A 25,641-nucleotide genomic window follows, 5' to 3' on the forward strand; every position below is an offset into this window, starting at 1 on the left:
CCTTCTCAAGAGGGTAAAAAGTTCCGGTGCATACCTCCTCACTACTTTCAAAAGGAATCAGGTGGTCTTGGCGGGTTTCCTATCCATTGTTCCCCATCCCTATCAGATCCCTGATGTAGCTTCGGAAGAGCCACCAGGAGAAATGGGTGGTGTCTGCTTTTTGTTCTCCATCGCCATGCATGCATAGTGCCTTCTTCATAAAGGCAAAGACATGAGGGTGGGGAAGGAATTGAGAAGAAATAGTAAGTCTCAAGGTGACTCTTCTGCTTTTCTTCTCATGCCAAAAAAGGCCTAGGACAGAGGTTAGCAAACTGTGGCAGTTGGCATGCTGCCTATTTTTTGTAAATAAAGTTTTATTGGAATACAGCCACATCCATTCATTTATGTATTGTGTCTGTGGCTGCTTTCACACTACAACAGCACTGCTGAATAGTTGTGACAGAGATATGGCCCATGAGCATATAATATTTACTATGTGGCCCTTTAAGAAAAATTCTGCTGACCCCTGGCCTAGAGTATTTCTAGGGAAATTACTAACAAGCCTTTCCCATCCTACAGCGCTGGCGAGAACCTGGGGTTGGGGCCACAGACGCAGACTCGGATGAGTCTCCCAGCTCCTCAGACACATCGGACGAGGAGGAGGGCCCCGACCGGGTGCAGTGCATGCCGTCCTGAGGCCTCGTACCCAGGAGGGGCGGGCTGGGACTGCCAACCCGATCCTGCCTGGGCAGCCCTTTCCTGTCCCAGGCCCTTACATTCAGCAGAAACGCACTTTGGACTTTTTGCTTTAGATAAAAGAAAGACATCCCAGGAGAAGGACAAACCAGAGGGGAGTGAACCTACAGAGTACCTAGGAGTGGGAGTTGAGCCCTGGAATGGGGTTCCCTGGAGAGGTCCATAGGACTCAGCAGAAATGGCCTCTCCCCAAAGCCTTTTCTTTCTTGGGAGAGGGGAGCTTATTTTGTTAACTGGTTTGGGGTAGGGAACGGGGTTTCCTTTTCCTTAATGTCCCTTGTTTCTTGGGTGGGGGGGTGGGGGGGATAACTGGCTATTCAGTACCAAGGGGCCAGAGTGGGGGTGGTAGAAGTGCCACTCTCCCTTTGGTTAGGTTTTTGACCTTTTTTTCCTTTATTTTTAAAAAGTCTCCGACAGTTTCATTGGGTTTTTTTCCCCCCTGAGCAACCCCATGCCAGGATCCTGTTTTTCTGGGAAGTCCTTAGAGCCCCTAACCATCCCACACACTTCACTTTCCTTTCCACACCCCATTCATTCTCTGTACCTATCACAGTGTTTTGCACTTGATTATGTATCCTTCACACTTCTCTTCATCCCATCACCCCCTCAATAAGTCTGGTGAGGGAGGTTGGGGGGGAGGTAGGAGGAGGGGCAGAAGTGGAGGAAGAATAGGAAGGATGTTACCTCTTGTTACTTTAAAAAAGTTTGGTGGCAGCAATCTCCCTGTCCCTATCACTGTTAGAGGCCTAATTTTATATCTATAAATATATTAAAAGCAAGTCAAACTTGGATGTATCACGTTAAAATTGTCAAAGTTTAAATATCTATATATTCTCTATGACTGCAATAAAGGGACTTACAGGAGAGAATGAGCGAGAGTAATGCTATGGAGGTGACACCTGGGGTCAGCTGACCCTCTGTGTATGGCCATTGGAAATTGAGGCTTACCCCTTCTGTTTTGGGAGGCTTAAGAATGGAAGGATCCTCAATTCTGCCCTTCCCTACTTTCCCACCGTGGTTTCGGGATTGGGAAAACAGGAAATTCCTGTCAGCTCTTTGCCTCAGATCTCCTACCTCTTCTTAGGTCTTGTGGAGGTTCCCAGGATGGCTCTTCTAACCAGAGACTGGCCCGTCTTTAAAACTTACTGGACTATAACTTCAGGAAGGGTTCTGCCACTGCGGACTGCCTCTCCTAGTACTGTGTGTGACAGAGGACACACTCTTACCTTTCGCTGCTTGATTCTTTATCCAACTCCACACCAGCTCCCTTCCTAATGGAACAGTATAGGGGAAAGACCTCCTGGGTTTGACTTTTCATACCTTGTCCACCTCTTGATATCTTGGGATTGAGGGACAAGTCGTTAATCTAAGAATTGATTAAATAAGGTGGCTAGGACTTGGACACCTGTCTTATCACTGGTCACTGAATATGAAAGTCCCAGTTGAATTCTTGCCCTTAAATGCTTTTGCTGCTATTTCTTTGCCCCTAACCAGGAATTCTGCATCCTGGGACAGTCAGATTATACTAGAACAGGTCAGGAAGGAAGGGAAGAGTGAAAGGATGGAATTCCCAGACTCTCCTTCCTTCTGCCCCTTTTCCTAGCAGCTCTCAGACCAGATGTTAGCTGCTGCACTTCCTCCCTGAGATAGGGAATGTGTGGTGACTGAGTGGTCTGTGTTCCTATTGCTAGTGGGGTGATGGAGTGGGCTGAAAACCATGCACTCTGGAATTTGTTGTGTATTTTCTCTCAGTAAAGCTTTTTTTTTTTTCTGACTGATGTTCTCTGTGTGATATGTGGGCCATTCACTTGTGATCGGCTATTTTTGCTTCTTCCAGTATAGATTCCTGGCCCTTATTAGAATTTTAGGAAGTCCAGTCTGGGATTTCCATGTTTCCAGTGCTTGGGCTCCAGTTGGAGACTGTTATAAGTGGAATTGGCCCCATTGCTGAGTGATACTTAGGAGATGGGGGAGGAGAGAGGTAACTATTAGGGGTGTTTTCTTGATCTCTGTTCTAGGCTGCAATGAGGGATTTGGGGGTAAATATTGCTCCCCCTCCCTTCCCAGTCATTCACAGCCTCCAAAATCTAATCATTCACAGAAATTCTAGAATGAATCAGGTACAGTACAATCAATCACCTTTATTCCAGGGTTAGAACAAGGCCGTGCACACTGCAGACAGAGGAGCACAGGATAGGGGCGATCTCACAGCAGTACAGGGGGTGGGAGGGCAGGTTAGTCTTTTTAGATTATTTTGCCTTACAGAGAAATCACTAGACTCTGCTGAAAATGACCGTGTCTCCCTTCTCCCATCTCATCATCTCCTCTCATCAAAGGAAGGCTCCTTATTCATGCATTCTCATTCTCTCACTCTTGCTCTCGCTCTTACATAACGTATCCTGACTGGAAGGACAATTCATGTTCACTCCCCCCCTCCCAGTTCTACAAGTCTCTCTCTCCTTGAGGGAGAAGCCAGACAGGGCTGGGGAAACTTGGGAAGGTCCTTTAAGGCAAAACTGGAGTAGTCGAGGTGTATTTGTTAAGGCAGGTGTCCGCAGCAGTGGCCAGAGGGGACAGGCAGGCTAGGCTGGGCTAGGAGTAGAGATTGCTCTCCACCCAGTCTGGCTTCTTCCCTCTTCCAACAGCCAGCCCTCCCCTCCCACTGAAGTTTTGCTCCCACATCCTACAAGCTTCTAACTTAAACTTTGTCTCAATAGTCTCTTGAAATTGCATGTGAATTTAAAGTTAAAAAAAAGTTTTCTTTTTTGTTTTGACTATGTAGCAATTTGACTCTGCCACTCCCTTCACTGTGGCATTCTCCTCCCACCCCCGCTCTGGCCTAGACAATAAGTTAATGCTAGACACCACAAAAAAGGGCAGACATGGCAGTGCGGGTTTAATATACATATATGTAGAATATATATGTACACACAGTTAGCACGGTCAGGATGGGGAGGAACATCTTGGGACAGGCAGGAGGCTGGGGTCACTGTACTCTAGTGATTTGGCTAGGTGTTCACAAGCCCAAGGCGCCAGGATATTGAGGGAGAGGGGTTACCAAGTCCCCTCATGGAATGAATTGGGGATCAGTGCAAAGGCAAACACTGTAGTTAACTTCTTTCTGGCTTGGAGTGTTCTAGACCAGGGAGAGAGGGAAGGTTGCCTGCAGTAACCACGTTGGGATCCTGTAGGTGGGGGCAGGATCGGAGTTAAAACCTAAGGATCTCATTTCCCAACCTCCCTAGGTTTGGGGTCAGTATGTGCAACAGTCTGAGTAGGAATAAAGGAGTGAAAAGGGGGGCCCCTCTCTTTGCCCCCATTCCCCATCTCAGGCTCAGTGGGGCATGCTCCCAGCCCAGTCTCTCCAGAGCAGAGGTGGGTAGAGGGTGTCTAATGCTGGGTGCTCCAGGGGGGTTGAACTTGGGGCCAGGAAAGGTTTCAGTGGTCATCTCTCATTAGTTCCCTGGCTCATACCCATCCTAGGCCCATGAGGGGAGCAAAAAAGGACCTGCTGGTGCCCAGGCCCTCCAACCTGAGGAACCGCTGGAAACTGGACTCCTCACCCAGTCCAACATGGGAGTACAAACACTGAACTCTGGCTTTTCTTTGCCCCTTCCAAGTGGGGGTTGGGTAGCCTCTTCACTTTCTCTTCTACTGCTTTCCATTAGATGGACCCACCTCTCCCATGCCTCACCCCTACCTGGGCTCCTCAGTGTAGGAAAATACAGGTCCTTTCGGCTCACACGCTTTTGAGATGTGGGGGAAGATTAGAGGAAAGGGAAGTAGGAGAAATGTGCCCATTTCTATTTGCATAGAAATAGCCTCCACCTCCCTCGAGTGGGGAAACTAAGCCCCCCCCCCCCCCAGCCCCTGACCCCCATCCCCTCACAAGGAGGAACTAGATGAGCTAGACATATAGACAGACAGCCAGAGCGTGCGCACACGCACACACACGCGCACAGTAAGGGGGTTAGGACCAAGTTAGTAAATGGGTAGATTGGGGAGGGGGGTTGCCCTAGCCCCCTCCCCAGGAGGATGGGGGAAGGGAGTGGTCCGATGAAGGTCCAACCTTCCTCCTCTTCCTCCCCCTTGCTCAGGCTTTCTTCGGCGGAGGAGCCAATTTGATGATCTCTTCCTCAGAAGGCTGCCGGATAATGTCTAGGGGCAAAAAGGGATGTGTCCAGGGATGGAAGTCATGGGAGACACCAGGCAGGCCCATTGAGCATTAGCTCATTCTCCCAAAATTCAAGTACTCCAAGGATAATCCATGGAGGGGCAGAGGTGTATGTTAAAGGCATGGCCTCTTACCTTTGTACTTCTTGGCACTGGGGATACGGGTTAGCTTGGTGTCCAGCTCATCCTCCTCAGAGATCTTCAGAACGCGGGTTCTGTAGTCAACCACCATAGTAAGTAGGTCAGGACGGCGGGAGATCTCAAAGATGTGCTCAATGTAGGAGAGGTTGTCTGGAGGAAGGCAGGAGACTGAAGGTCAGAGCTAGGCTTTGGAGGTCAGCCTCCCCTACTCTACCAGACCAGGCTTCTGGAACCAAGATGAGTTGCTCACATTGGTTATTGGAGCGGGCAACACTAGAAGAACAGGGGCTACTAATCCAGGAAGAGAAAGCTAAGGCACGAAAAATACAGAGCAGAGGACTGTTCCCAGGCAGGGCAGATTGCTGCTCAGTGAAGTTTCTAGATTATGAATTTAGAATGAGGGATTTAGGTTAAAATACCAGGTCCTACGCTGAGGGGACGGGAGAATAGAAAAATTGACTTGGCTTCCAAATACCCAACACCCACCCTGTCCCTCTTCCACTTTTCTCCAAGTAAGCATCAGAAAGAATTTCCCAGAAGCACATGTGGGACTGGAGACGTGGAATCTCTAGACAACCCAGGAGATTCTGGGCCTAGTGAGAAAGGTAATTCTGAACGAGAGAAGGCACAGACACAACCAGAAGGATGATCTCCATGGCTTGGCCAGTTCTAGGAGACTGCAGATACACTGAGACCTCCTTCAGCCTCCCTCCCTGCTATCCATGCTCCAGTCAGATTAGTATCTCAGCAGGGCCCTCAGGTCACTCACCTCACCCATCAAATCCCCTCTCACTCAAGCCCCTCCACAGCACAGCTTTAATTTCCCTTTTCAGCCACTTCTGGATGTGCCCTGTGCCCATACCAGCCAAGCTAAGCAGGACCCCTGCTTTTCCAAACACACCAGACACTCCCACCTCTGTGACTATGGCCGTTTGCCTGGCATGCCCTCCTTTGGATCCTGCGTTTGACATCCCACTTGCCTTTCAGGGCCACGATAAATACTGATTCCTCCCTAAAGCCCTTCCCAGAGCAGTGGTCTCTAAAAGTGGCTAACAAAATGTTAGAACTTCTGGTTTTATTTTAAATTTTATCACTTTTAACCTCTATTTTAATATTTTATTATATATGTGATAATAGCACAGTAGTGTCTGAGTAACATTTTTACTGATGGGGGCATAGTGAAGAATGTAAAGACTACTACCCTGGAGCCCCTCTACGTTCTTAAAAGCATCTCTCCTATCCTGCCTTGCCAGAGGAGTACACTTTGTGTGTATAGGAGCTCTGAACTCATCTCTACTGAGTGAACTGAGCCTGAAAGACTGGTAGTAGGATGCCTGTCCCCCAGGCCCCCTACCTTTGTCCAGCTTGTTGTGGCTCTCCAGGAAGCTAAACCAGGCACTGCCAGTAGTGATCTCCTCACTCTTCTCACTGGGGATGTCCTCCTTGCAGGCAGACTTGAGCTGTTCCAGATCTTCAAGAGTGATGTTGTTGGTCAGGTCCTGGAGGAGGGTCCCGTACTCGGCCATGACTGGGGTTGGCAGGAAAAAGGGAGAAGAGGCTGAGCTTGAGTTTTGGGGTCTGGTTCACTCACTGGCACTACCTACCCCCTCTACCCTACCAGGCATGTGTCTAGAACTGCAGAGGGACCTAAGGGAGGTGGGACTAGACAGAAAAAAACTCGGAAGCTAGGGGCTAGTCTGGAGCCTAGAGCGACAAGTCACACCTCCTTCCCCCCACCATCTTTTTTCTTTGTTTTTCCCCCTCTAACAGTATCCCTGGCAACAGCTCCCCTGACTGAGGAGGCGGTTACCATAGCAGCCTGCTCCCGACTTTCTCACCCACTGCCTCCAAGTTCCCCCCAGAATCGCCCCACCCACCTGCAACCCCTCCCCCTGTCAGGAAAAAAAAAAAAAACACTCCAAAACAACAGGCAGGGAGAAGCTGGCTGTGGCAGTGAGAAGATAAAAAGAAGGGGCTGGAGGGGGTTGGTTAGAGCTCATGTGTTCTAGCTTCCATTCTTCCCCAGAAGCAAAGGGGTCCCTCACTTCAACTCCCCACCATCCCACTAATGATAGTCATTTTGGATGGATGCCTAGTTGCTTGGTCTAATGGCCCCCTGGCCCCTCCATGCCCAGCCCTGTATTCAGTTATAAGGGCTCGGGGGGTGGGAGCCGGGAGTGGGGGAAGCAATGGGCCACCCCCACCTTTGTGGAGCCCATTTTCTCCCTTGATCGCTGCTGGACCTCCACACAGCCCTCTTTCCTAGCCTTTGTGCTATGTCTACAGCCCCCGCGCCCAAGAATACCAAGCGGCTGGCTCTGGCCCCCTGCCCAGTTCCCAGGCTGGCTGGGTGGCAGGGGGAAGGGGTTTAAATGCAGCTTCGGGAGTCTGGCAGGAAGGGGGCTGCCACTCCTGCTTGCATCAACATCCAGCTGGCACTACTACCTTCAGCAAGACCTCCCAAAGGGGGCTGGGCAAGGCTGGATCTCATCTAGCCTTCACCCACCCCATCCCTCTTTCTTGAAGATCCTTAGGTGAAAAGGTAGAGAACATGCAAGGCCCTCCTTCCACTCACTAAGACAAACTCTAGCGGTGAGTTTAAAAGGGACTTTTTTTTCACACAATGAGTATATATTTCTTTTATAATCAGAAAAGTAAAGGGGCTGGCTTGGTGGCGCAGGAGTTAAGTGCACACATTCTGCTTTGGCGGCCCGGGGTTCGCTGGTTTGGATCCCAGGTGCAGACATAGCACCGCTTGGCACACCATGCTGTGGTAGGCGTCCCACATCTAAAGTAGAGGAAGATGGGCATGGATGTTAGCTCAGGGCCAGTCCTCCTCAGCGAAAAGAGGAGGATTGGCAGCAGTTAGCTCAGGGCTAATCTTCCTCAAAAAAAAAGAAAAGCATTTTAAAAAGTAAGTTACATGGGCTGGCCCCGTGGCCAAGGGGTTAATTTCACACGCTCTGCTTCGATGGCCCAGGGTTTCACTTGTTCGGATCCTGGGCACGGACCCAGCACTGCTCATCAAGCCATGCTGAGGCAGTGACCCACATGGCAGAACTAGAAGGAACTACGACTAGAATACACAACTATGTACTGGGGGGCTTTGGGGAGAAGAAGAAGAAAGAAAAAAAAGATTGGCAACAGATGTTAGCTCAGGTGCCAATCTCTCAAAAAAAAAAAAAAGTTACGTTATAAACACTGGCTAAACCAAAGGGTAGGGCAAGGAGCTAGACGACCTTGTACTTGACCGAGCCTGCCCACAAATCACCCCAATAATGGGCTGGGAATGTGGCACATAGAAAGGGGCTGGTGGACACAACCCTGTTTTCTTTATTTCTGGCCTGTATGCAGGGAAACTGAGGCAGAAAGGCATGCCTGCTACAAAGTATGAGGCATGGGCCCAGAAGTCCCCATTCCCAGCCTCCTACTGGGACCAGAACAAACAAGCCTCCCTTGATAGCAGGCACTGTGACACACACACAATGAGCCAGGCGGCAGGGCCAGCACGACCCCTACAAGAAACAGGCACTTACAGGCACGCTCACTTGCACACCCAGGTGCAAGCAGACAGAAGGGCCCAGCAGTGGCCCTGCCAGGCTGGTACAGGAACAATGCTCTCTGACTGTCAGCACCAGGAACCGTCTCTGCGTTGAAATCTAGGTCACAGCAGCAGGCTCTGGAGCCCAGCCTCCCCCCCCCGCCACACACACACTGATAATCCGAGGACAGAAAAGGTGGGATGCAGGCAAGGGGGACGGTGGGGAAGGGGTCCAAAGATGGGGATAATAATGAGCGGGGGGTGGGGGTGGGGAGTGGTGGGCTGAAAAGGGCAGCATGGGAAGGAGGCGAGATGTCCCCAAAAAGACTCTGCCCCCATGGAGGCAACCCTGGGACCAAGCCCTCAGCTGGAAAATGGGACAGAATTTAGGGTCATCCTGCCCTGTTTTCACATGGAAGAAGAGTTTGTAAATAGAGATCCTGTGGGAGGAAAGTGTGTGTGTGTATGTGTACTCCCAGGAGGAGTTAAGATTTAAGGCTCTGAATCTAAAACACAGACTTACAGGGGAGGTGGGCGGGAAGGGATTAATGTGTGTGAGACACCCACCCACAAAGACTTGAGGGTGGGGGGCAGGTAGGAGCTTTCTAAGAGAGTGAAACAGATACATGGAGGCTCTAAGAGAAATGGGGGTGGGAATGTTAGAGCGCCAGGCTCCTACGTATGGATGTTGATACCTGGGTGTGGGCACAGGTATGGGCAGGAGGCAGTGGCTGGGATCTGGGCATGTGTTTGGATGATCTGGTAATGGATGTGTACGTGCCAGCACTGGATGTGTGGCTCTGAGTGTATGTGGTCTGTGTGTTTATCTGTATCTGAACCAACTGAGAGTATGTGTAAGAAGGTAGATAATCACAGGCTCACATCCAGAGAACAGAGGAAGGGTGAGGGGAGCCTACAGAATGGAGGAAGAGAGCCAGGGTTGGGAGAGGGAAGGAGACTGAGGCTGCAAAGGAGGTATCTAGTCGGGGGAGGGAAGGGGGGCAGGGAGCACAGAGTCCACGATGGGAAGGCTGAAGCCTCAGCTCAGTGGTTACCATGGCAACCGCAGTTCTAGGTGCCCCCCCTCAGTCGTCAGGACAATGACACCACTGGATGGGAGGGGTGTGTGGAGTGGTGAGTAAGAAGGGACAGACAGGATAGGAGTAAGGCCTCTGAGGGAGCAGGGAAAGGCAGCCTGGTTGCCTCCCTCCCTGGAGAGATCCCATTTGCCCAGGCCTGGGTGTGGTGGCAGGGGCCAGGGCAGGATAGTTTGGGAGGAATATTGGGAGTAATGAGGAGGGGGAATTTCCTTATGTGGAACTCAAGTCTCACTTATCACTGTCCCTGGGCTGGGCTGGCCATGGTGAGTCTTCACAGAAACCATGTCACTTCTCTCACCAGAGATTCAGAATTCCTTAGGGCCTGTGGAGAAGTCTCCTGCCCTCCTAGCTCTGAAAACTTCAGATCTCTGGAGAGCGCAGAGGCTGCCCAGGGAACACCGGGCAGCCTGGGCGGAGGCCATTCTTGGGACAGGATACCAGGGCAGGAACCGGGAACCGGAGCCGAGGCTGCCAGGAAGTCAGTCCCCTTCCCTCCCAGATCATTCTGTGCTCTGCTCACCGCTTCCTCACACCTTCCTTCCTTCCTCCTTCTTCCAAGCTGGCCCCCGGCGGAGCCCTGACAAAGGTCAAACCAACTGAGGATGCTGGGGAAGAGGGGCAGGAGGTAAGGATCATTATATACTGACCTTCTAGGGTAGCAGTTGGGAGCATGACAGGTGGGTACTCCGTGGGCACTGGGGGTACTTTGAGAAGCCTAGCAAAATGGGATAACCACCTGTGGAGGAGGTGGCAGCACCAAAAGAATTTCTATGCATTTGACATTAATTCATGATTATCCCCTCTCCCTAGCATTTGGTTCCAAATCCTCGGTAAATTTAAGAAAGCCTGAAGATGAGGAGCTGCTGCCCCTCCTTGCCTCACATCTGTGACAGCTGCCTAACGCTGAGGGGTGGGGCCATTCCACACAGCTGCAGGGACCTGGAGATCCCTGCAAGGGGCAGGAGGGGGCTTGTAGGCACTCAAGTCTCTCAGTCTTGTTGCCTGGAGTTGGGGGTTGGGACGGGTAGTAATCAGGGAGAAACAGATGGGTGGGAAGGGAAGAGAGCAAGATTCCTATTTTAAATTTTATCTGTTCCCAAATTCAAGCAATCTTGTAATTCATCCCTAATTACTCCTTTAATATCATACTCAATTGACTTCTTGCCTTAGCATCCATTCAGCTTTGGGGAGGTGGGGAGTGTTTTTAGTCCTGTAATGAAGGAAGAAGAGGGCTCCCAAGTCTCCAGAGTCAGCCTGGGAATGAGGGCAGGCAGGATACCTGGGCCTCAAAATGTTCAGTCCAAGAAGCAAAATCGGTTGCCCCTGGGCAGAGGGACAGGGCTAAGCCTTTAGCCCTTAGTTTAAGAGAAGACAGACCAGACCCAAGATGAGGGCATCAGGAGACACCTGGCATTGGATGAGGCAGGGCAGAGGAGAGCTGCGTGACGTGACGGTGGGGGGGGGGGGGGGGGGGGCCTCTGCCGCTCTCCACTCCTAGTTGTCTCTCCCTACTTCTATTTCTGTTTCTTTCCCATTTCTCCGTTTCTCATCCATTTCCTCTCTCCCTAATCTATCAGTCTCTCTTTTCCTCCTTTCTTTTCAGTGGCCTTTCATCCTATCCCACTTGATAGTAGCCATGAATACTTAGGACTCCTGGGTCTATGACTCAGTGGTCCCCATCTGAAGGCTCAGAGCTACTATACTGTTAGGAAGGAGTGAGCATCCCTGCAGTAAAGAGGTAGAGTGAGTTTGGTGGGGAGGGGCCTGGGTTGGTTGGCTGCATACAGGTTACTGATGTCCACCATTGCATTGTACATGAGCATCTGAAGGAGAGTGTGAGGGGACGGCATGGCAGTCTGTGGCCCTCTTCTTCATGCATGACAATACATGCACACGTGATGGGCACAGGTGTCAGGGAAGTGAGGAAGTAGGCAACCAGGGCAGCCGACAGCCTAGGGCATTTCTGGCAATTTCCCCAATGGAGTGTTTAACCACAAAGGGAAGAGCAATTAAAGCTAATCGCTCTGACAGCCTGGGGGCCAGACACATACTAGAGAAACAAAATACACATATTCAGCATGTTTCCCTTGATTCCCTGTGGTCTCACCACCAGGCTGCTTTCAACCTCCCTGACTGCTGAGCCTCTGTGGTCCATTCCCAGCACTCTTCCCACTCTTCTGACCATCTCTGTCTCTCACTTCCTCCCTCTCCCTGTCCCTGACTGTCTGTCCCTCTCTCCATGTGTCTCCCTTTCACACACATTCTCCTCATTCTCTCTCTCTGACTTGGGCTCCATCCTTGGCTGACTCATATTCATTCTTCCTTTTTCTCCCTCTCCCTTTCTTCCACCCTCTCCTCCATCCCTTGGCCACTCTTATGCCCAGGAACCAGCCACTCCCAGCATCCTGAGCTCTAACTGGACCCAGCAAGAGAGGCCACCAGCAGCCCCTACCCTCCCTACTCACCAGTTTCAGAACACCAGGCTCACTCGCGCTCAAGATCCTCTCTCCCTGTCCTAAAGTGAGACCAGGATTTTCTCCCATCTTTTCCCCTGTTTTAAAGAAGCACTCAAAGTCCAGGGCTGGGAGAAGATGCCCAGAAAATTAGGGTGGACTTGGGGACAGTGGCCCCCACTCAGCTATCCTGCTAGACTGCTGTTCTTCCAAGACTTGCACATGGGAGGCAGAGGGGGTGAGGTGGGGGTTGGACGTGTAGTGCAGCAACATTTGTGATTTGCTGTATGCGAGACGATGTGTGTAAGAGTCACATGGGTGTGTGTCACTGTGTGTGCTGGTGTGTGTCTTGTAGGTGTGTGTGTCCCTGTCAGTTTTGACATGGATTATATGAAATAGGGGTTTTACAGTTAGCTACTTCACTTCTCTACACCCCCAGCTCCTTCCTCCTTCCCTCCAGACAAGCCTTCGCCAATCCCACCTCTTCCCCAGGTGCAGAGGGCTAGGATGAGGGCACATGGTGCGAGCGGCCAGGTTTGAGCCCTCGGAGCAGGGGCGGCTGCCGGAGGAACTGAGGCAGGGTTGGGCCGGGAGACCGCCAGCCCAGGAGAGTCCGAAGCCAGAGAAGGGGAGGGAGGGGCGGGAGCTGGCCCGGCAGAGCCGGCTGGGCGGGAAGCAGGCTCCATCCTAATCCCCAGGCCCCGGTCCGACTCCAAAACTGCCGTTCAGCCTGAAATGGGCGGCCGAAGCCACGCCGCCTCCAACACACCTCGGCACTCGGGACTCACCGACACATACCGAGCCCGTGCGGCCTGACACAGAGCGGACCCGTCCGGGGCCCCCGCTCCCCATCCGGCCCCGGGCGTCCCGGATCGACGCCCCTCCGAGCCCAGACTCCAAATCTGCCCCCTCCCCGCGACACATCTCCTCTCCGCCCTCTCACCGCCTCCGGGGCTGAGCGCTCAGGGCGCGGGCACTCCGGTGTCCCCGGTTCCTGAGCAGCGTCCGGAGCCTCCTCCTCAGCTCCCGCCGCCGCCGCAGCTTCTGCCGCCGCCGCCGCCGCCTCTTCCGCCCGCGGAACCCGAGCCCGAGCCCAGCGCCGCCTCACCCCACCCGGCCGGCCCGTGATGTCAGAGCCGGGGAGGGGCGGGGGGCGGGGAGCGGCAGGAGGGGGGAGGGGAGACAGCCGGGGGCTGGGGTTCTGGAAGGCTCCTGGGATAGGGGACAGAAGTGGGGGAGGGCTGGAGTAGGTGCGCTGCCTCTTCCCTAAACCGCAAAACCCAATTCTCAGATTTCTTTCCCAATGGGACACTCCCCTCCCCTTGTGACCTTTCCATGACCACAGCAGCTGGGACCATGGGATGCACAGAGTGAGTTAGGGTTTAGGGATTTGGAAGGCCTTTGGCCTCTGGGTCCGCTTAGACTTGGTATTTGGAAAAACCTCTTTCCCTCCCCGTATGGGTCAGGGGAGCTCAGACTCATCCACATTGGGGGATGGGGTTAGAAGCAGGGGTTGGGGGGAGAAGCAACACGGGCCTCCTTCCCTTAACCTGGAGCCATGGATTCTCTCTCTCCAGGAAGATGCTAGCGGCCCCCTTGTGTTCCTCTCACCTTTCCCAAATATACCACCCTCCAGCCTTCCCCCTCCTATGATGTAATTTTATTTTCTGGGGAGAAAAAGAGCAGCAGTGAGCTCAGCATGCAAATATAGACAACTTGCAAAGCCACACTTAGCTCTGTCTCCTAGCTCTGCCCCTCTCCTCAGGCCCAGCATGGCAGCTCTCACTTCCCCTCTACCCCAGGGACTTTCCTCCCCCAGATTCTCAGCCAGACTGAAAGAGGGAAGGAAGAAGTGGGGAAGCATCTGTTTTCACCCCCATCTCCAGCCTAAGAGATCCCACCTCAACTCTGGCAGAGTCTGGCCCTGGGAAGAGGTCTGAGCTCCATCAGTGTTTGTACCACCTCTGAGAACCCCCTGACTTCACACCAGTTCCCACCTGGCAGAGACCCCTCAAGAAGCCTTAGCTGAGCCCCTCATTTCTTGAGTCTACACTGTTCCTCCAAGAGGCTCAGGCTCAGCTCCTGCTGCTTTTGGGTTCCACAGCCCTTCTCTTTGTTCTTCATCATCTCCTCTCCCAGTGCACCCTGTCACTGCTCCTTTGATAGTAACACACCCTCATAATTTACCTTTGTATACATTTCACTTGTTCTGTGTTGCAGGGCCAAAAACAATTTTGTTGACCCATCTTTGAGACTCAGAGAAGCTAAACGACTTCTCTACAGCAGTGAAAGGTTCAGGTCTCCCAGAGTCAACCAGGTACAGGGGACCTTGGCTTCATGCTGGCTCTACTCCTTTCTTGGGCAGGTTATGCCCCTGAGCCTCAGTGTCCTCGCTGGTAAGATGGTGACACCAATTCCCATCTTAGAGAGGAGTTCTGAGATTTAGAAATCATCAGTCTTCTAGGGCCTCGCACAGATGGGTACTTAAAACATGGGAGCTATTATTTAGTCCAAGGCCTTTCACTGACCTCTGCTAGACAGTAGGCTCCATAATATTATTATACTGGCCCAGTGTCCATACATTTATTACATGGGTGCAAGTTGGATGAATACATGGTTTCTACTTTATACTCCTGTCACCTTCTCTAGGAACACTCCCTGGATTTGTCTGTAGAGGGTGAAAACTTCTCTAACTACAGGTCTCATTCTTCTGTACTTAAAAATCCTCTAAGTCTCACAGCAATGCATTTATACCTGATCCATGAACACCGTAATGTCTTTTAGCTACAGGCTTGTTCAGTTGCTTGGTTCCCCCACCCCGACTCCTTGGTTCTACCACCCTGACTCCTTTATACTTACCCCAACTTGGGCTGTGCCAGAGAGAATGCAGATCCTTCCTGCCAGGAACTGCAGCAGGCCCAGGTCTGGGGGACCCCTATTATACAAAACTCAACGTCTCCTCCCCACTCCTGTGACCACCACTCAGGTCCATATTCTTCCAATTTCACCCCAATTATTATAACAATCTCTGATTATATGAGTTGGGCTCCCTGCCTCTGGTATCTCCATCAGCTCCCCTCCCTATATCCATTCTCTTCATCACTGCCAGATTAAATTTTGCCCTTCCTCCCCATCTTATAGGATTAAATTCAAACACCTCTACAACTGAGTCCCATTATGCCCACGCAACCTCATGACTGCCACTTGAACTCCTCGTCTTGTCTCTCTGGTTTCTTCTGGGCCCCAATATGACACACACCATTCTGCCAGTGCTTTTGATGTCTCCATCAACTGAAATGTCCCCTCCCCAACTCCTTGGCCCCCAGTCAAATCCCACTCTTCCTTTAAGGCCTAGAAAATGCTCACTTCCTTTATGAAGCCATCAAAGCCCACTCTGATCTCTCTTCTCTAAGCCCATTCTGTTCATTTGTTCCTTCTTTTAACAGACATTTATTAGGGACTACTTTTTGTATGTCAGGCCCTGTGGACACAGAGAAAAGCCTGGGTCCCTGCCTTCAAGGGGCTCACAGTCTAGTGGGCAGGATGGATATGTAAATGAAGAACTGTGATAGAATAGGCCGAATACCAGAATAGAGGTGTATTTAGAGAGTGCAGTGTGAACCCAGAGGAGGGAACTGCAGGAGGGTGACACCTCTGGGAAGGCCTCATCGAGGAAGTGTTATTTGGGCTCAGTCTTGACATTCAAATAAGAGCTGCAGGGAGGGTGCTATCAAGCAGCACGTAATCACTTAATTACATATTGCTTTGTATTTTTCTTCAATTGTTTAGTGTGTTTGTCTTGACTTCCCAGTGAGTCTAATCAGCTCCAGAGCAGGGACAGGCCCAGCACTCTCTGTTCTCCCAGAGCCTAATAGCGGTGCTGGACAAACACCATGTGTTCAGAAAAGGCTTGTTGACTTGCAGCAGATAAATAATCCAAGCTTCTCTGGGATAACTGCCTGGAGGGAGCCCCACCAGCCTCCTATCACAGTCCCCTAACAAGGCACCCATACCTAAATCTCCCAATCTCTGGCTGCCTCTCTCCTGCCACAGGGGTGAGACCTCATCAGCAGACACTTGCTCATGCTGCCCCAGATCCTTTATTGAGGCCTCTTATTTGACCCAAATACATTAACAAGAGATTGGTGAGATACAGCCCCACAGAACCCTCCCTTCCTCCTGGCCAGGGATAGGACAGTCAGAAGGATATAGGATTTGAGAGAGTGGGGGAAGAGTGTGCAGAAGTGGAGGGAACAGAATAGAGATGGGAGCCCACAGATATGGCAAGAAAATCATAAGAAAGAGTGTACGGAGTGATGGAAGAAACAAATACTAGATACAGGGACATTGTTGGAAAGGAAACAGAAGTCAGATGAGATAGGTCGGCTGGTATGTAGGGAAAAGTGCTCCTTCCCTCATTAAGTGAGGGGGATCAGAGTCTCAGCACTCAGCCTACAGACCCCAGTGGGCCCTAGTCAGAGAATGAGCTAGTGTCCCTGGAGAAGCTCAGGGAAGGCAGGAGGAAGCCTGAGGAGAGCAAGTGGGGCTAGGAGATGGTAGCTACAGCAACTAGTCATCATCATCGTCATCATCGTCGTCATCATCATCGTCATCATCCTCTGTGTTGATCTCGCCCGACAGCACATCCTCCAGCCAGTCCTCCAGCTCCTCAGGGGAAGGCAGGTCCTCCTCGTCGTCCATCTCCAACCATACGCTGTCCGCCTAGGACATGGCACAGACAGGGAACCAGAGCTAAGACTGACTCAGGTCTTTGGACCCATCCTCCCACTCACTGGACTCTGTATATCCTTCCCCACATCTTCTGTCCCTTCCCTTCATCTGTCAACAGCCAGAGAAACTGTCCAGGTGAAGGTCTAAGTTAGAATGGTGACAGTGGGAGTAGAAAGAATAGTTGGACTGGCAAATAGCCCTCCTCCTTTCACTCTTTCTTCCAAGCTCTTGACATGCTGAGCTTCCTAAAACAGACCTCTCGATCGTGCCCTTGACACAAAACCACTGGTGGCTCTTCCTGGCCTAGAGAATAAAGTCAGCAGCTCTTCAGCATTCAAGGCTTTTCATGACCTGCTTTTTCAGCACCATCCTCAGAGATCTCTAGGCTCTCAAGCTGTAAAAAATGACTTGCCTTTTCCTGAACCTAACCTAATATTCATTTTCCTACTTTTGACCTTTTGCACTAACTTTTCCATCAATTTGGAAGTGCTACTCAACTGTAGAACTCCTATACGTTGTACAATCTCCACTTTAAATGCCACTCCTTTTAAACCCTTCTCTGATTCTCTCAAGCAGAAATCACTTTGATTTTTGTGCCTTCCTAGCATTTTATGTGAATCTTTATTACAGAGTTTATCAGATCTGGCCTTGTAGTTAATGGAATACTGCTTTCCCAGTTAGACTGAGAATTATATGAAAGCAAAGACTGCGGCTTATTCAGTTCTACTGAATAAACATTTTTGAAGCACCTGCTACATGTGAATGAGAAGATGTCTGCCCTCAAAAAGCTCAAAGTCTACTGGAGGGGACAGACATGATACATAAATAGCCATATAAAAGCCATGTTCTTGATGCCAAATGGGCTCTTGGAGTGCCAAGGAGGGACTGATTCCAAATGGGAGATCTAGAAAGACTTCATGGCGAAGAGAGGATTTGAACAGGGGCTTGAAGGATGAGCAGCCGATTCCAACAGGTGAAGATGGGCATGTTCAGATCATGAATCTCTCCCTCCATCCAGTCATTAGACTGGGCATGTCTAATTTCTATGGAAAGGGCTCAATTCCTAGTTGGCAGAGCACAGGAGAGCTCGCTATGCTGGGAAGCAGAGTTAGGGGTCAACCAGGGATGAGGGAAGGAAACTCACATCAGTAACATTGACGACTCCTATTTGTGGGGCTGACAGGTCAATGTCAAACGTCTTCTCCCAGTATGGAACCAGCTGTAGAAAGACCACATATGGCAACTTAATGGAGTCTAGGAACACATGAGTCCAAGGGGATGTGTGTGAGGGTCAGCCGAGAGACAGAGGGAAGACACTATGAACCCATGGTGGATGAGGGATGAGTCCTTCTATAAGACCTGAAAGGATTGGATAGAACTAAGCAGTTAAAGGGTAGAAATCTGAAAGGGAAAGTATCAGGAGGGTCAGCTGGGGACATTGGCCCCTCCTATCTAAGGAAAACTAGATAGGAAACCCCTGCTCTGATCCTGGATCTGCTACTGATTCACCTTGTGACTTTGAGCAAGGCACTTCTCCTTGGCCCTCAATTTCTACATCTCTAAACTATGGTAGTTATACCTGGTAATTGCCAATGTTCCTCACATTTCTGTTTGTCCATTCCATTACTCTTTCAACAGTTAGTGCTAGGTGTTGGAGATTCAGCGAGGAACAAAGCCATACCCTGAGACATGGAATCTCTGTGCTTTGATTCTATTATTGTGTATACCATGTGCAGGGTTAATGTGCCCATCTGTTCCCCCAAACTCTGGATTTCTTTAGAAGGAACCATCCCTGGGCACATGTGCTACCTGCCCAGTCTCTGCTCTAGGAATCATGTGTGTTATGACCCATGTGATTCACTTCCCATCCTGTTTTCCCTTTCTCAGGATGCCCTTCATGCCCACAGTGCCCATGATCATGCAACAGGCAGAAACCTTCCAGGGTCCCCCAGCTAGAAGATGAGGAAAGACTCTGAAACAAGCTCTCCTCAGAAAGTGCCACTATCTAAGGCCCCATCTTAGGTTAGCAGTGCCTCAGCGGACCTCTTACCAGGGGGAAGTCATCAGGGTCAATCCAGATGATGCTAAGATCAGGGTTATCAGTGTTATCTTGGGCCACAGACTTGAGGGTCTCCAAGAACTCATAGCCATCTTGGAGGAAACACAAGTGAGAAGTGTGAGGTGGGGCAGAGAGGAAAGGGACCCAGAGGGAACAGGAGTCTAGATCTCTTTCCCACCTCCCACAGTTCCACAGGTCTAGCTGCAGGCTGCTTGTACTTTTCCAGGAATGCCTCCCAAGTGAAGCCTATGCTCCAATTGACAGCCCGCCTCCCCCCTCTCACCAGTGCCCCCCCAAATCCAATCCAGTATTTCTCCCTCACCAGGATCTGCTTCCTCTGCAAAGGCCACAATATGGATTCCATCCAGATCATCCTCCTGTTAGGGGAGAGGAGGCTTTAGTTATGCTCCCTGAAGTCAGAGAACCCAGAACAGACCCTAGATCTTCCTTGAACCTGAGTTTTTTGGAAATCCAGCTTCTGGATCAGGTATATTCTCGTGGTGGTGACCCTTTCCCAAGTGACACTGCTCCCTTCAGCTCCAGGGCCCCCATACCTCCTCTGGCAAACTCTTTAGCTCCAGAGCTTGGAGCTCCTCCCTTGTCATCTTCATCTACTTATGTGTGTCTCCCAATGCCTGACACATTCTTGAGAACAAAACCCTCAACCTTTGCTGGTGCATTGTCAGTCCTACAAGCAAGGCATGAGGAACAGTAGGGTGGGATGTTTCTAGGACTTGAGTCTTTAGCCACCCATGCTCCCCTAAGGGCCTGGCCTGGTCCAGGGGCACTCACCCAGGTCTCATACATACTCTCAGGCTTCAGTTTCCTCAAGGTTGACCTAGAAGCAACAGACAGAAAGTCATACTCAGTGGGTGAGAAGAATGCCCTCCCCTCCAGAGGGTCCCCAGAGCAGAGGCTGCCTCTGGGTCATGTCTAGGGCACAGACAGCTTGTAGCCCAGAACAAAGCCATCTGGCCAAGCCTAAGCCCTGGGCACCAGGCCCAGATCACTGCATGGTTAGAGCAGGTGGGAGAGCAGAGGGTGAACAAGGGGACTGGGAGAGAGACTTTTGGGAGGAAGGTAAGAACTGGACATCTGCGTATTCGTTCGTTCATTCATTCATTCATTCAAAAAAATTGAGTGTCTGAGATGTTCTAAGCACTGTGCATGGTGCTATGTAGATAGAGCTGAACCAGGCAAACATGTTCCTGCCCTGATGAGGGGACCATAATCTAGTGGGAGAGAATGAGAGTGAGTAGTGTTTACACTGATGAGTGGGTATTTCCAGCGGTGGAGTACTGTGAAGGGAGAGAATTATGTGTGAGTGTAGGGCAGAGTTTCTCAACCTCAGCACTACTGACATTTGGGGCCAGATAATTGTGTTTTGGGGGAGCTGTCCTGTGTGCACTGTCGGATGTTTAGCAGCATCCCTGTCCTCTACCCACTAAATGTACACATATATGGAGGACCTCCTATGTGTAGGGCTCAGGGCTAAGTGCTAGCATGCAAAATGTTGTGTAAAATGGTGAGTGTATCAGTGAGCACTGGTACCCAGAAGTGTATTCATCTCCAGGTGATTCCAGGCTCCTGGCTGGCTGAGATTCCCCCAGCCTATCTCATAGACTGGTGTTCTAGCCTGAGGAGGAGCCTACCCTGCTCAGACGGTTGCCCCTGCTCCCCACCTCCTGTGCTTCTCCACGAAGTTGACAATCTCCTCTTCGCTATTGGGCTTATCTGGGATGGTCACAGGTTCTTCCATGAAGGCCTCATAGAAATCGATCTCATTCAGCTTCAGGGTCAGCTTCTTTGCCACCTTTGAGGGAGGGGGCAGGGGGAAGTAGAGCAGGGGATGCAGGATCAGGGTGAGAAGCAGTATTATCAGGGAGCAGATATTAGGAAGGGAGTCAGACAACCTGGGCCCTTGTCACTGCCACTGTGACACTGGACAAGTGTCTTAACTTCTCTGGGCTTTGGCTGAACAGGAGAGGGGTACTTTAGATGTCTAAAATCTGTGGGGCAGGAGAGGCCTGAGATGGGGGTGAGGGTGGAGAATGTCATGTGTAGGGAAAGACTAGGTCCCCCAAAGATTCTGGAAGAGGGGGCAGGGCAGCTGAAGGGAGTGAGGGAGACCCAATGTAGCCGTGGGGAGGAGAACCTTGCTGTCGAAGGTGGCAAAGAAGGGGATGTAGGGATGAAACTCCTCCGCCGCATCCTCGTAGGCTTTGTAATCTGAGGGGGGAATGCAGAGTTAGTCTCTGGGGGAACCAGGGTCCTCCAGGAAACCGTCCCCCCCTCCCCAGTTCTTTTATGGGAGGTGGGGTTCATTCTGAGACCCACTCCCTCTAGTCCTCTGAGAGTGGCTAAAATATAGTTGGGGGAGGCAGAATGCTGGAGGTGCCTGTCTGGGAAGCCCCTCCAGTGCAGGGAGCTCAGAGCAGTTGATGAAGCTGACTGTGGCAAGAGGAGTTAGGAGGCAGAGCTGCTGAGACAGTGGGTGAAGTGGGGAGGTAGGAGGACAGGTAAAATGGGGATCCAGGGAGGGCACAGTGGAGTCTGAGGGTTACCCACGCTCTGAATCTTTGCTCTTGAAGTAGCCAATGAGTTTGTTCTCATCCTCAATATTCTCGAACGCCTGCAGCTCTCGTTCACCCTCAATGAATTCTACAGGGTCCTCTAGGACCTGGAGGAACAGGGACATTGAAGGAAGAGAGTGGGTTTTGGTCCTCACCAATAGAAGCAGGGAGAGGAGGGGTGGGGAACAGGAGGAAGGGGCTAGCTGTTCACTATGTGTGTGAGGTGGGAGTTGATGGGGAGGGCATGAAGTCTTAAAGCAAGGCCATTAGGTCCAGGGGAATCCTCACATCAAGCAGAAACTCCACCAGGGTGTCAGCAGAAAGCTCGCCATCATACTCAATGACTTCATCTCCCTTGAACACATAAATGCTGTCCTCTTCAGTTAGTCCTGGGAGTGAGCCAGGGGTGAGCCATCATCCCAAACTTCCCACGGATTCAGGGGTCCAAATCCAGGGTCGCGGCCCAGTCCATAATCCCAGTGGGCCCCATATCCTCCACCTCCCTCTTCCTTGCCCCCTCACCTCCACTGCCCCTTAGCCCCTACTCCCCTAGTGTCTGTACCTCTGGATTTAGTCTAGGTAGCTAGCTGGGGCCCATGGGCTCTCCAGGGAGAAGCTAGGTTCAGGTGGGGGTGTTAGGGCAGGACATAGGGAGATATAGACTCTAGCAAGTTTTCTCCCTTTCTCTGCCTGTCATAACTAGAGACAGATATTTATGTTACCTCCTCTGAGGACTCTAGTCGCTGATTCCCAGTCCCCCCCTTTAACCCTCTGCTATTACTGACCAAATGACTTCATTACTGACCACCCTTCCCCCATCCACTTCCGGAGTCCAGTTTCATGCCTGCGCTGCCCCCTGGTGGCCGGTTCTGTAACACCTGGCCAGGGCTCTGGAGGGGGAGGGGTTGGAAGAAGAGTTTGCAGAGGCCACTCCAGACCCACCTGTGTTCCCTGAACTCCCCCTTTCCTCAACACCTAGCCCTGTTTTTTACATAAGCATAAAGAAAGCCACCTTCACCTGTTTCTGAGATTTGAGCATTGGTCTCTATAAGGAATAAAGGAGAGGCCAGGACCTCAGCCACACCCCTCCCAAATTCAGTATTTTCTCCCCTACTTTCAGAATAGGCATGGTGGAGGCCCTGGTCTATATAAGGGCTGTCACCTGGTCCTCCAGCCTAGGCCTCCCCCTCTCACAGGCCAGCTTCCCCTCCCTGCCCCGCCCCACCCCCCTTACCTAGTTTCTTGGCTACAGCTGCATCCTTCTCAGAGTCCACCAGCCCGAAGCCAACACCTTTGTCTTCTAGGACTTGGGCTGCTAACTGGAGGAAGGTTAGGGTTAAAACCAGCCCACGGAATTCTTAGTAAACCCTGTTACCCTCTCTTGCTTTCAAGTTGGGGTCATTTGAGATGCAGGGAATAGAAGAGTTAACCTTGACACTGTACTGGGATCTAGGATATCTCCACTTTCCCTAGAACCCCACCCTTCTGGTCTTTAGTTCAATTCTTAATCCCTGAACATTTATTGCTCATTTACAATGTGCTTATTATGTAGAACTTTAAGGCACTGCGCTTCAGAGTGACTGAGGCCCTTCGCTCCTTCAGGGACTCCATGAAACCCTGCACTCCATCCTGATCAAAGGCCATGCTCAGCATGGCAGTGAACTCCCTGGTATTCTTCTGAGTAGGAAGAATTCCCATTCTTCCAATGGGAAGAATTTTGGAGGGCAGGAGGGTAGTGGGAGGTCCGTTCATGTTGCTGAGGAGTGGGGAAAGCCAGAGGGCTGAGAGTAGAGATCACTGTGACCCCCACTCATCATCCACAGAGGCCAAGACTGACAGGGACTGGAGGTGAAACAGACCGGGCTCTCCTCATCTGGGCTGAACTTTCCCTTTCCCTCTCCACCTCAGCCTGTCCCTAGGCTATGGATAGTCACACCCGTAGGTCCCTGTCCCCGGCAGCCTGTGTCTTGGGCATGGCTTGCAGCTTTACCCCACATAATACAGACTCGGGCGCCCGGATTCTCAGGAGGACAGGGAAGGGAGGCTGTTGGCAGATGGATGGCCAGGGATGCTGAGCACTCAGGATAAAAATACTCAGTGCATTAATCAGATGGCGGTTCCAGCCCCCGGCAGGGGCACACAAACGAGAGCTTGCAGGCCTGGTATCTTGCCCTGAAATACTCCAAGCTCTGGGCAAGCTGGGGGCTCTCTGTAAGGCCAAGCTAGAGAGGGAGCTGCAGAAGTTTAGACAAGAAAACTCTATCACATCCTGGCTCTTAGAGGGCTGTGTGACCACACCTCCCAATCATCCCCAAATAGGCTTTTTTTCTTGTTACAATAGCCTCCCTCTCCTTTGGGCCTGAAGTCAGCTTGGGGGTGAGGAGAATCTTCCCATAAAGAGAAATTGAGGACGGCATTTTGAAGCATCCTCCAACCACAAGAATTTGCCAATCAGGGAATCCAGCTTGATCCAATAAAGGCAGATGGGGAATTCGGGGGTGGGGGAAGAGAGAGGGGACTGAGAGACCAATGGGAGGCATGGTGGTTTTTATTAAAGATGAAACCATGAAATAAATGACATGCAAATAAGATGTCAATAACATTTAAATTGATTTGGATTTCTTTGGGGTACAGCCCCTAAAGTGTAGGGAGAGAGGCCATATTCTGGCTAGGAAAGTAGATTAGAGGGTGCAATACGCTGCGCTGCAGTTCTCCCCCTTTCCCCTTTTTTGTCCCCCTTCCAAGGACACCCCAGTTCTAGCCAAGCCTAGTGCTACCAGCCTCCTATAGCACGGAGGAGAGATCTCCCTGCAGCCTCGTTCCATTCCTCCTAAAATTGCCTAACTATGGTGGCGCTTTTGGGTTCCCAAGTTTGTTTCTCATTTGGCTAAGGCCACATGCCATTTGTGTCCTGTTGGTCAAGACGGGGGTCCTGCTGCACTGCCCCTAGCCCCTAGATCCTGCCCTCAAAGATCTATGTGGACTTGTAGGATAGAGGGTTGCAGAGAGGGACGGGGTGTGCTCTGCAGGCCTGCAGACCCACCACTCACCTCCAGGATCAGCTCCTCCATCTCAAATTGTCTTTGTGAGGCCTTGTCGTCCTCGGGGGGCTCGTGGTAGAGCAGTGCCAGCACCTCATACTTCTTGAACACATTCTTGTAGTTCTTTGCGTTGACATTGACCACACGGTCCACACCATCATACTCAGGAAAGTCCAGCCCTTCCTCCCCCTGCACCCCTGACTTAGGGGTCCCTAGCACCAGCAGTAACAGCACTGCCAGCCGCAGGCCCTGCACAGCTCTGGCCCCCATCCTGTCTGCAGCGCTCATGGAGGTAGTGGGACGTGGGTCGGCTCTCCTGGTCCAGAAGAAGTTAGCTGGGGTGGGGAGGGGCCCCTGGGTCCTGAATCCTGAGTTAGGGGCTCACAGTGGGGGTGGGGTGGAGAACAGCCCAGGGCAGTGGACAGAGGACACTGCTGAGTCCTGGAGAAACTGCCGATGGAGCCAAGAGAAAAAGGGTCAGGAGGAGGAATAGGAGCAGGGGGCGGGGAGGGAACCGGAGCTGCCCCTGAGATTGGCACCCCTTGGCCCGCACCTGGTCCTGTCTAAATATGTCTCTGGGATTGGCAGAAGAGATGGATAACCTTCTGAGGCCAGGACAGCTCCATGAGGGCTGGGATCCTCCCACCTCCTACACCTCTCCCCTAGGCTCCCAGAGCCTCCTTCCCCTCCCCCTCCCCCAATGTCCAGGGCTCCTCAGCCCCTGTCCCAGCGCCTCTGGCCTGAGAGCTCATCGCCATATTAAGAAAGGAAAAAGCCAGAGCTAAAAATAAGACCAGATGAGTCGGAGGTAAATGAAGCTGGGGCTGGGGGAGGGGAGATTTGGGGTAATTAGGGAGGGCTCAGGGAGGGCAAAGTAATCAGAGAGAAGGAAATGGAGGTGGAGAAGAGGAGGTATTCTGGGTCAGAGGTTAAATTCGCAGGACAGGACAAAACGGGGACAAATGCAATATTGACTCTAGGTCTTAAAAACTGGGAGTCTCCTCTAGGTGAAGTCTGTTTCTTTGATCCTGTGGAGGAGGAGGGCAGTAAAAATGCAATCCAGGTTGCAGGAAAGAGACCCCTGCACTTCTCTT

The 25,641-nt window shown here is 51.5% G+C and overlaps 3 protein-coding genes across 8 annotated transcripts in view; 1 reads left to right on the forward strand and 2 right to left on the reverse strand.

Annotated features, from left to right (window-relative positions):
• The window catches only part of DCAF8 (DDB1 and CUL4 associated factor 8), a 41,679-nt gene extending 39,170 nt beyond the window's left edge, over positions 1–2,509 (forward strand). For all 6 annotated transcript variants that reach the window (XM_046682506.1, XM_046682503.1, XM_046682501.1 and 3 more), the window contains one exon: positions 559–2,509. In XM_046682506.1, the coding sequence (XP_046538462.1) occupies positions 559–675 (117 nt within the window). In that variant the 3' untranslated portion in view covers positions 676–2,509. The remainder of the gene's footprint in view (positions 1–558) is intronic.
• A 347-nt stretch (positions 2,510–2,856) lies between these two features.
• Positions 2,857–13,239, reverse strand: PEA15 (proliferation and apoptosis adaptor protein 15). The gene is made up of 4 exons (XM_046682508.1): positions 13,087–13,239; positions 6,404–6,577; positions 5,044–5,199; positions 2,857–4,893 (listed from the first exon to the last, which is right to left on the reverse strand). Exons 2-4 carry the CDS (start codon positions 6,573–6,575, stop codon positions 4,829–4,831), a joined length of 393 nt encoding a protein of 130 aa, XP_046538464.1. The 5' UTR covers positions 6,576–6,577; positions 13,087–13,239; the 3' UTR covers positions 2,857–4,828.
• A 2,985-nt stretch (positions 13,240–16,224) lies between these two features.
• On the reverse strand, positions 16,225–25,165 carry CASQ1 (calsequestrin 1). Its single transcript, XM_046682507.1, has 11 exons — positions 24,557–25,165; positions 22,741–22,825; positions 21,795–21,895; positions 21,502–21,613; positions 21,089–21,162; positions 20,616–20,746; positions 19,726–19,771; positions 19,256–19,310; positions 18,925–19,025; positions 18,019–18,093; positions 16,225–16,865 (listed from the first exon to the last, which is right to left on the reverse strand). The coding sequence occupies exons 1-11, from the start codon at positions 24,833–24,835 to the stop codon at positions 16,713–16,715; spliced, it is 1,212 nt and encodes a 403-aa protein (XP_046538463.1). The 5' UTR covers positions 24,836–25,165; the 3' UTR covers positions 16,225–16,712.
• Between the last annotated feature and the right edge of the window lie 476 nt (positions 25,166–25,641).

Source organism: Equus quagga, chromosome 13, assembly GCF_021613505.1.
Source record: "Equus quagga isolate Etosha38 chromosome 13, UCLA_HA_Equagga_1.0, whole genome shotgun sequence".
Classification (NCBI taxonomy): domain Eukaryota; kingdom Metazoa; phylum Chordata; class Mammalia; order Perissodactyla; family Equidae; genus Equus; species Equus quagga.

Coding starts and splice junctions, on each gene's coding strand:
- CASQ1 (XM_046682507.1), bottom strand. CDS start 24,835: ATGAGCGCTGCAGACAGGATGGGGGCCAGAGCTGTGCAGGGCCTGCGG. Junction 21,163..21,501: donor CAAGAGCAAAGATTCAGAGC/GTGGGTAACCCT, acceptor TTCCCCCCTCAG/ATTACAAAGCCTACGAGGAT. Junction 19,026..19,255: donor TGCAGAGGAAGCAGATCCTG/GTGAGGGAGAAA, acceptor GTTTCCTCCAAG/ATGGCTATGAGTTCTTGGAG.
- PEA15 (XM_046682508.1), bottom strand. CDS start 6,575: ATGGCCGAGTACGGGACCCTCCTCCAGGACCTGACCAACAACATCACT. Junction 5,200..6,403: donor CCACAACAAGCTGGACAAAG/GTAGGGGGCCTG, acceptor GCCTTCCTCCAG/ACAACCTCTCCTACATTGAG. Junction 4,894..5,043: donor CAGTGCCAAGAAGTACAAAG/GTAAGAGGCCAT, acceptor TTTTGCCCCTAG/ACATTATCCGGCAGCCTTCT.